The sequence below is a fragment of the Centruroides vittatus genome, unplaced genomic scaffold, assembly GCF_030686945.1.
Source record: "Centruroides vittatus isolate TY-2023 unplaced genomic scaffold, ASM3068694v2 contig_3215, whole genome shotgun sequence".
NCBI lineage: Eukaryota > Metazoa > Arthropoda > Arachnida > Scorpiones > Buthidae > Centruroides > Centruroides vittatus.
Genome location: NW_027122067.1, coordinates 15249 through 26445, shown reverse-complemented (window position 1 = coordinate 26445; position 11197 = coordinate 15249). Strand labels below are relative to the sequence as shown.

Genomic DNA, 11197 nt, shown 5'->3' with positions numbered 1-11197 from the left:
TTTCATGTTGATAGATATTCTTTTATTCTACAAATAACAACTACTGTATTTGAAATTTGTCCTTTCGGTTTACTCCGATAAAACAAGGCAATTTAACACGTAAGCGATTTACCAAGATCAGATGCCTCCGGGGAGGGCTTTTAACAGAAAATGGTTTCTATTCAGGTGTTAGACACGAAAAGAAAACCCGGAAATTTTCACGTGGCCGGTCGTTGATGAGGCTCGAACTAACAACTAATTATCGTTGTTCGGTGGTTCTATCCAGTCGGCTATTGGTGATCTCCTATTTGAAGTAAACCTTGCATACATGTTGCTTATTTGTTTAGTTAAGTTACAGCAAAACAACACTTGGGCGATCTGACTAAGAGGGTGTGCCTTCCGAGAGGTCTTTTTAAAGCTAACTGGCCCTATTCAGGCGTTACAGACGTGGAGAAAACTCGGAAAACTCCACGTGGCAATCCCGTCCTAGCGATCACTTGGACGATTTGACTAAAGACAAACGAACTGCAGAATTATTCGGCTATAAGTTTGATGTTCGTATTAAAGCAGCCAAGGTAGACAAACGAAAAATACTAGAGAGCAAAAGAAGTACGACAATCAAAACGAACTAGAAATCTTCCAGGCTACGGGTGAAAAAACACGTAACATCTGTTTTCTCTTAAATGCAATGAACGCGATTCCACTCACATCGATTTAATCGGAAAGGGCATTCTCTGTAGCAGGACTTTCTATTACTAAAATAAGAATCGGATTGAGTAATCGGAGTATTCACCATCTTTGCTTTTTAAAATCTTATTATAAAAATTTACAATAATATTTTGCATTATGTTTTATTTAAAAAACGAAATTTGCTTTTAAATGTCCGTAATGACGCCTAGAAACGTCGAGAAATGCGAAAGAATGCGAATTAATTTCTATATGTATGAATGTGTGTATGTGTGTTGCACGATTTCGTTCACTCTGAAGACGTCATAACTACTGTGCTTTTTCAAAATTTCTGAATGTTTGCAGGGTGGTTTGTTTATTAGAAGGATTGATGCTGTTAAATTTTGGTGGTTAAAGGACTAAGGGGTGGAAAGACAATGACGGTCGTGTATCTCTTGTAGAATCGGACTTAATGACGATTTTACTCGTTATTAGTATTTACAGTTCTTTTATAAAGGTCATCTATACCCTTAAAATGAAGGTTTTTGGCACTTTATAATTGTTAAAAATATTACAACAGATGACACAAGTAAAACTGTGTACCTCGCCGGGAAACTTGAGCAACTCGTTGCTGGTTTATTTTTTATATAAATAATAAATAGAGTGCCAAAAACATGTCATAAGAACAAATACACAATTTTTAATTACGTTTGTCACAAAAAGTTCTGAAAACAATAAGAAATTTACTTGAAATTTAGACAGCAAGTTATCTTAAAATATGATTTCTAATATGACATAAACCGTGACAATGCAATCTTACTTTTCAGAATAACGGAAAGTTGAGTAATGTTTATAAACATTGGTAAAAAATATAATTATTCTGCGGTTTTGTGTCATATTTTTTCAGTTAATTGAATTACTAATACAACATTAGATGTTGTAATGTGAGTCAGCAGGTATGCATAAAAGAAACAGATGGTAAGCGTGTGCTTTCATTTCCTTGTCAGTTCATAAGCGTTCGTGTTATTTAGTTAATAATGGCCACTATCGATCAGATCGAAGAACTCAGACCTAAATTAAGTAAGTATTTTCATTTAATTTAATTCCTAATTTAGAAAATTAACTTAAAACATTTTCTTCATAATAATTGTCGCTATTTTAACTACAATAAATAGAAGTTTTTTCTATTAAAACTGGCAATTATGCTGCATATTAATGTCCAGGATTAAAAACGGCTTTAAAGTAATTCAACATGTTTCATACGTAGAAAAAGGTTTACTTCACTAAGTAGTTGGGAGTTCTATTTAAGTGAATGTCTATTAAAATGTGGACATTATATAAACGTACATTAATATGTTTGATGTAATGCGCGCGTATAGTGCATTTTTTCAGATGTATGCGACTCATACATCGCCCTATATTTTATTTACTGTTGCAGAATGGTTTGTATATATTGCACAAGTTTATACTTTTATATTATGACCTAGTTAAATCTTCTAACTTATTTAAAGCTATTAATTTTACTTTTAATTTTTATTTGTTTTCCTTCACATCACTAACATGTAGTTTACAATATGTCGTGGTTGGGGAATAAACATATGTTATATTAAAATAGCAAATTCCCAACCTCTGCACTAAGGTATAATTTGTTATACAGAAAACATTTTCTTCAACAACGAACTCACTGGGACTGGTTCCTTGTTTTATTGAGGCTCTTGATACTATTTGCTTAATTAAGCCTTTATTTCTTGGTACGTACAGTTCTTAATGCTATTTGATTAAAGCTTGACAAAGCATCTGCTAAACTGTGAACATGCAAATTACAGTAAATCGCATAATTTTAGCAGAATTTAATATTTATAGACATATTTTTTCGGTGTAAATTTTACCCACGAGAAATTTTAATAGGTTTTTTTCTATATTTGTACAATTGAAATCGAGTTGAGCGTCGTCTTCAAGCATGAAATCTCACAATAGCCTGAGGTCTCATAATCTATTTTTGCTACCAAATATTTTTATATATAATTTTCTACAAAGGATCTTTTTCCTGAAGTATTGCATTCAGATATCACATGCTAAGTCGCAAAAATTGCAAAAGTTTTGTGACTCTGCACCTTATTTCTGAATGAACTGCTCTGTACAAGCAGACTTCATCTTATTCTCACATTTTTTAGCTGTGGTAACGTCTGTCAACGGCCTTTTTCCAAAGAGATCAAGCTTCTGAAATAATTTCTTGTGTGTATATAATGAAACGTTTAAAATCGATATACTTCAAGCTTTCATGTCCATTTGTGCAATTTCAAATTTACAACTTTGATTTAGATAATTCTGAAGTAATGTGTTAAATTCTCTTTTTGAGTATTCATAAATTCATGCAATTTAGCTATAAGGAGCTTATTTAAACTTTATTTCAGAAGTGAGCTTGTTAGAAAGCTTCAGTTAATTAACTCACAATTTAAAATTATTCACGTAAAATATCCTGCTCTATTTCTTCAGTACTTATTGCATTTTAAACTAAGATACTTTTTCTTTTTACACATTGTTCAAACATTATGAGTAATATTTTAGCATATAAATTGTAACGTGATAAATCTCCGTAAAGACAGAGGAGATCAGGTCAAGTATGCATTTTATGACATTTATTCAAATGTCATAAAATGCATCCATACCTTTTGTACAGAATCTATTTTAGAAATTCGTTCAGTACAAAATATTTTACGAGCCTTTTAATTTATTTTTCGGTCCATCAGTGACTGAGTCGATAAATCCCTAAACACTTATCATGGGATCTAAACGTGGATCGTTAAACGCATTGCTAGGAGGCAATTCGTGTGAAGTTTTCTAGGTTTTTTTTACTTGTCTAACACCTAAATATGAAGCAGAATTTCGTAAACATTTTCTTCACAGATCGCCTTTGTATTGCTTAACCTATTTCCATTAATCCAATTCTTCGTTTTGTTCGTCATCATCTGTTTTTCTTATTCGGTTTCTCACAAACGTAATAAATATTTACTTCTCGAATTGCTAATTTATATTCTTTGTGAGTATTTACAATTACAGTAGAGAGTCGTTAATCCGAACCCCGGTAATCGGAATCGCCGGTTATCCGAACGATTTTCAGTCAGACTGTGTCGTGCTGAATTGAATGTTTTTGATACTAGATTTACATCTAAAGTATAATTTATATGTTTTTATATTTTTCAATATATTTATTTTGTTTGTACAAAATAAAGAAATAACTTTTAACGATACAATAGCCTCGATTATTATTATAAAAATTTTCGTTAGGCTTAAAATCGACGAAAATTGAACACGAAGCGACACGCAAAAGAAAAAAATTTGAACATCAAACAGGTTAATATATTTTTTCGTACATAATCGGTTATCCGAACAAATCACTAATCCGAACAACCCCAGTCCCCAATTGATTCGGATTAACGACTCTCTACTGTATGTAATTTATCTATACTCACAGGATCGGTGATAAATTCCAGATGTAGAGTATGTTTCGGCCCATAGTGGAACGATTATTATGGTAGTCACGCCTGTAAATATTGCTTGAGGTTTTTCATCCACGCTATCCGGTCCAGACGAGTACAGATGTTCGTACTATGGAAAGTGCAATTTTCTATTCATTGGTATACATAATTGCGATCATTGTCATTTGAAAAGGTGTTTTACGCGAGGACTCAAACCGATCAGATTTGGAAACCATTCAAATGGATGGTACATGAAAGATGTGACAGAATATATAATTAGAGCACCAACTACGGTAACTATTTCTTATGACTCTGGATTCATTTTTTCCTTTATATCTTTTTAGAATTATAAAAATTCTATTTTAGAATTAAGAAAGAATTAAGTCTTAAAAATTATTATATTAGAATTAATTGAAGTACTACAGAAGTTCTTTAATCGGATGATTCAAAATGTTCTTTTATCCAACACTAAAAAGTATCCGATAATCCGGAATTGTCCGAAAATAAGTTAGTATTATGAGAATTGGACCTTGTTTCGACTGATGGTAGCCAAAACCATTGGACGGAAATTCAAATGAGGAGAGGCGGGTGTGCACGTGTTAACGCAGTTATGTTATGAGTAATGGAATGTCTCACATGAAGTTACGTACCTTTCCTACAAGCAAAATTAAACCATTAAGAATGGCTCTGGATAAAATATCACGATGAATAAATCCGCTTGTGAAATAATTATGAGCATCGAGTGATTTGTATCCCTTCTTCTGATCCAGTGTGACATCGTTAGTTGTTAAAACAAAATAATTTACCGTGTCTCTATGTTCTACAGTTGGCCACGTGGTTAAATCGTTGGATGAAAAATCCGTTTGTTTCATTTCGTATGGATCTCGTCCAATAAAATAAGTTTTCTCTTTTCATTTTATCAAATCATTACCTTTTAAATTGGCTGCAAAGCCTGGTAAAATTCTTTTCTTTCACGTTGACATAATAGTGATCAAGCAAGGTAACGTGAAATCAGCAACCAATATGGCGGATTATTGTTTTCTTGGGTGGATCGATGACGATATATCACGTGACTGCACCCCCTCTATCAAGATAAAAACCATTGTTGAACAAGGTGTCATCATGCATATTGTGAAAGAATCCTACAATACTCACGATATCATCAAGTTTGATACTTTTTTTCTTCGATTCCTATTAATGTCGATGTGCACCTTTACAATATTTACTTTTACAAATCTTAGAACTCTGTAGACATTTTTGGCAATTTTTACTGGAGAAAGAATTTGATCCAGAAATTGAAACGTCCTTAATACTTTTCAAAGGTAAGAAAACAGTTTATGTATATACGTTGGTAGTATTTTTATGTATCATTTATGTATTTTATGTCTTTTACCAACTGTCACCAGTGACTAAATACATAAAACCAAAGAACTCGGTAGTTAGTCGCGAGTTTGCGCTTGACCAACAGAGTAGCAACATGGAATTTTTAAAATTTTCTTTACATGTCTAACATCTAAAGAGGATTAGTTTTCCATGGAATGTCCTCTCTGAAAGTCTCCCCTCGTTGGTAAATCGCCCGTGCATTGAATTGTCTTATCCTGACTATTTCAAATCTTTAAAATAGCCGGAATGGCTATCGTGCATTCAATGATAAAAATTTATATTGCATATACCCTCATCTGTCACGTGGTAACGGTCAGAAAAAATACAGCATTTACACTAGACTTATACCAACAATGCATATTACTTTAATATGTAGTATTACTTGATTAACATTTTTCATAAATATTTATTGTTATATTTTAAGGAGGAAGAAAAGAGAAGAATATAAAGCATGTAGTTCTACATAATCAACTAGCAGTGATTATATATTGGTTGAATGTCTGCCTAAGGCTATTTAAACAACTGCCGTCTCAAAAAGTTTCACCAATAAAGTAAGAATTCTTAATTATTTAATTTAGTTTTTTTATTGTTTAATGCAAGCTACGTTTTAAGTTAGATTACCGCCATCATTTCTTAATACTATAGTATGATTAATAATATAAAAGTTATAAAATCTTTTAATAGGCGGGAAAGTTACGCAACTAGTTTCAATTTTTTTAATTTAATTATTAAAATTTTTAGCAATTGATAAAGTTTATTTGATTATTCTGTATTTCTGGTGGGTCATATAATTAAGCAATATTATAAAGCTTATATTATTGGTATTTAAGATACTCGTAAAATGTAGCCGATACGAATTTTGCTTTTTTTTTATTATGCAGTCAAACCTGTTTTTATGCGGTTTTTTTGTGCGATTTTTTATTTGTGCGATTTTTTTAATCCGATTTTTTATTTGTTCGGTATAGTTAGCGACTAGTCTCATGCGCTTTGTCATGTCTCACGTTGACTTATTATAGCTAAATAAACTTGTTATAGCATAAATAAACCTATTATAGTAATATTATTGCATGCATATGCGAAAAATGAAATAATTCATTTTTTAAGTCAATAAAACACCACCTGGACAAAAATATGTAAAACAGACGATAGACAAAACGATGCAATCAAGTGCTGACATCTGTTGTCAATAAATTTTACGTGTGTTTTAATTACGTTAATTAAACTTTCAAAGTGCTTTCACATTTCTGGACCAGCGTTGCCAAATTTGGCTACTTTGCGCCAAATTGGGCTACTTATTTTTCAGTTTGGCGTTTAAAAAAGCATTTGGCGCACTGCCTACTTTTTGAGCTACAAAAATTTGACTCGGCTACATTTTGGGCTGGTTACACAAATTATTTCATCCTTTGTTTTGCGCCTAAAACGGTAATACTTGTGTCCTGTCTACTCGTTTTGTTTTTATACATAGTATAATTTATATAAGTTTTATAATTTATTTATTATTGGTATTAAAATGGGTAAAAGGACAAAGTATTCTCGGTCCTTTCGAAAAGAATAGCTTTAAGATAAAAATCTTAATGGTAAGGGGGAAATTTTTCTCATTAAGTTGCATTTTTAAATATTTTGGCAAATGGCGTAATTTTAAATTGATTTAATTAAATTTAAACTTTAAGAAAAGATAGCTCCAGTAAGTATTCAGTCATGCTTGACAGGAGAATTTTTAGTTTATAATAGCTTGTTTTTTAAAGAAAATTTAATATAAATTCCAGTTAAATGATATCCTAGAAAGAAAGAAATAAGAAAAAAAAATTGCATCTGTGAACAGAAATGACTAATGGAAAGTGCTATGCTATACGGAATGGTACCAAACATGGTTACTAGGGCCTAATTTTTATAAATTTTAATTGTTTTTGATAAAATTAGTAACAAACAACTTTACGCTAATTGTAACTGTTTGCCAACGTCAGCTTCTTGTAAATGTCTTATATATATAATAAAATAGTGATTTCTTTACAAGAAGCTATTGAAATTGACTGGTGTGGTCTCATTAACAGACAAGTACTGAAATAAAACTGAGATAATTAAAATATAAAACAATATACACTAAAATATAGTAAACAAAACAGAAAGTTTTCTCATCTCTGAAATTACATGCATATTTACATGTAATGATATATAAACGTTCGAAGTATGAACCATCAACGAGGTTGAGGCCGAAGTTTTAAACGCGAAAACGTGTACGTCCAACGTTCAGCGCCGCTTTCCTGTAAGCCAAGAAGTTTGACAATCGTGTTACGGAACAGAATGGGGTTGCAACTTTTACGTGCACTCCTTCACATTCGATTTTATTTATTTTTCAGAAACATACGTGTAAGTGAATGCCTGATGAATTAATAAAAAGTATTAATAGTTCTATGTACGAATTAGGTATACAGTCAAACCTGTTTTTTATCGGTCTTTTTTTTGGTGCGGTAAATGAAAATTTCAATCAAATTGGAACATAATTGACTCCTGTAAAATTTTTTAAAACTCTATTGGATGTTTTCTATGACAGCAGGTTTTTTCATTTTTTATTCATTAAAATTTGTTTCTCATACGATTTTTTTCGGTCCCCTCGTATTTTAGCATAAAAATCATAAATATTGTGTTATATTTGAACAGATGCGGTAAGTTAGCTCCCCTCCAGCTTTAGACTGCTGGTGTGAAATTTCACGCCTTGTTAAATGAAATAACACTTCCTGCAGCTATATTTATCAAATAAAATAATTTTTTAACGATTATTTTTAACTTTTTAATGTTAGATTCGTATTTAAGTGAAAATAATTAATTAATATAAAAAGTAAAATTTTTACAGGATTTTTCCCCCATTAGGGATTGCAGAAAAAGGCCCAAGGAGTTAAAAAAGCAATTCCTAGTTATTTCCAACGGTTTTGAGTTATTTTATATGCGAGACTTTTTTATGCGGTCCCTATTCACCGCACAAAAACAGGTTTGTCTATTATAAATTATAACAATAAATATACAAGATATAAAAATATAACCTGTATATAAAGCAGATACTAGCTCAGCCAATAATTAGTCTAATTCATAAAAAAACACCTTTTACTTATAGCTGAGATAATTTTTTTTGAGAAAAACTAACGTTTCCGGCTTACTCAATAAGCCATCCTCAGGTTTTAACTTTCGAAGAAAAGGAACATTACCGTTCCATTAAAAGAATACAACTATTTGAAAAAATTCAAAACATTAGCAACGGACAAAAAGGAAGTACATGGTAATATAAATAAATAAATATATAATAAAATCATTATAGTGGGAATAAGAAGTAAAAGATGAAAAAATGAAAATAAAAAATAAAAATGATTCCACTGGTGATACTTTTAAAAAGAATGGCAGATTATCGAGGGATGATGCCAAAACAAGCTAAGACAAGCCTACGAGTTCGTGAAACAATTCTTAACTACGAATTTCCAAGCTGTTGGTAGGCTGTCAGCGTCCCTCGCATTTATGCATGCGTCTTCCAACTTGCTTTTATAGATTTCAATTTGTTTTGCGGTGCTTGCTAACGTTGGAGAGCTGAAGGGTTTTACAATATCCGCTTCCTCCCATTTAATTACCGAGCCTTGGGACTGCGCGAATTGCGAAAGTACTGTTGCGTTGGATCCTTTCTTGACGTCATACTTGTGCTCTTTAAGTCTTTTCCCTAAACTTCTTGTTGTGACTCCTATGTAATCCTTTTCGATACCTAATTCAGCGTTCTCGTACGGGATTTTATATACTCCTGCTCTATCTTCTTTCCTAAAGTGATCTTTATCATTCCTTAAGAATGTGTATAGGTTCGGAGCTCTTTTTAGAACCATTCTGGTCTCCTTGTGGTTTGCAATTTCTTTCATAATGCCTTTTGAATTCTTGTTGTAAGTAAACTTTATGATTTTACTGGGAACGTATTTTGAATAGTAGAAAAACGCAAGGGACCGACTTTCATCTTAGAAAAGTGATTACACAGATACATATCCTCTCAGCTTGATAACAGCGCACTAGTAGCACAAGATCCCGCGAATGTGGTTGAGGAAATACAAAACTTATCATTAATGGAAGAGGAAGTGGCAACGGTTTTTGATTATGAAAACATGTATCCTTCCGTAAAAATCGAGTCTTGCAAGGAAGCCCTTTTAGAGTTCTTATTCGATGTAAACCCGGAATTAGCACGTTACAACGGAGAGATATCAGAAATGGTCAATCTAATATGTTATAAATCCTGCTTTAGTTTCAACGGCCAAGCGTACAGGCAAAAACGGGGAGTACCAATGGGAAGTCCGGTCTTAGGAATATTGTGCGAGTTGGTCATTAGAAAAATGGAGAAAAAAGTTCTGTATGATTTTAAAAAGGATGTATTATATTTCAAGAGATACGTGGACGATGTTCTTATTGTATGGAGGAATAATAGTATGATAGGCAAATTCGTAGAAAGAGTAAACAACAACAATGATGGCCTAAAATTGAAAATGGAACAAAAGAGTTCCCGTGCTATCCATTTTCTAGACATTAATATTGTGTTCAAAGAAGGACATTTTTCCACCAACGTGTACGTAAAACCAACACACAGCCCACTTTATATTCCATCGCATTCTAACGACCCGTACCATTACAAGCTGGCAGCATTCCGAGCTCTTATCAGAAGGGCCTTTATCTATTGTGACAACGTTATTAATAGTAATAAAGAAATCGACAGAATCACGCAAGTGGCCGAATCCCTAGGATATAAGAAAGGCACAATAGCAGGATTAGTTAAAAAGTATGAGATGGGCACAACAAGAGGTTCAAAATACGTTCCCAGTAAAATCACAAAGTTTACTTACAACAAGAATTCAAAAGGCATTATGAAAGAAATTGCAAACCACAAGGAGACCAGAATGGTTCTAAAAAGAGCTCCGAACCTATACACATTCTTAAGGAATGATAAAGATCACTTTAGGAAAGAAGATAGAGCAGGAGTATATAAAATCCCGTACGAGAACGCTGAATTAGGTATCGAAAAGGATTACATAGGAGTCACAACAAGAAGTTTAGGGAAAAGACTTAAAGAGCACAAGTATGACGTCAAGAAAGGATCCAACGCAACAGTACTTTCGCAATTCGCGCAGTCCCAAGGCTCGGTAATTAAATGGGAGGAAGCGGATATTGTAAAACCCTTCAGCTCTCCAACGTTAGCAAGCACCGCAGAAAAAATTGAAATCTATAAAAGCAAGTTGGAAGACGCATGCATAAATGCGAGGGACGCTGACAGCCTACCAACAGCTTGGAAATTCGTAGTTAAGAATTGTTTCACGAACTCGTAGGCTTGTCTTAGCTTGTTTTGGCATCATCCCTCGATAATCTGCCATTCTTTTTAAAAGTATCACCAGTGGAATCATTTTTATTTTTTATTTTCATTTTTTCATCTTTTACTTCTTATTCCCACTATAATGATTTTATTATATATTTATTTATTTATATTACCATGTACTTCCTTTTTGTCCGTTGCTAATGTTTTGAATTTTTTCAAATAGTTGTATTCTTTTAATGGAACGGTAATGTTCCTTTTCTTCGAAAGTTAAAACCTGAGGATGGCTTATTGAGTAAGCCGGAAACGTTAGTTTTTCTCAATAAAAATTATCTCAGCTATAAGTAAAAAGTGTTTTTTTGTGAATTAG

General features: G+C 32.5%; 1 protein-coding gene across 1 annotated transcript; it reads left to right on the top strand.

Moving 5' to 3' along the window:
• Nucleotides 1-9595: 9595 nt before the first annotated feature.
• Nucleotides 9596-10843, top strand: LOC136973577 (uncharacterized). The gene has a single exon (XM_067268306.1). The coding sequence runs from the start codon at nucleotides 9596-9598 to the stop codon at nucleotides 10841-10843; it is 1248 nt and encodes a 415-aa protein (XP_067124407.1).
• The last annotated feature ends 354 nt before the right edge of the window (nucleotides 10844-11197 follow it).

What these genes read in the sequence shown, in the direction of transcription:
- LOC136973577 (XM_067268306.1), top strand. Translation starts at nt 9,596, where the DNA reads ATGGAAGAGGAAGTGGCAACGGTTTTTGATTATGAAAACATGTATCCT.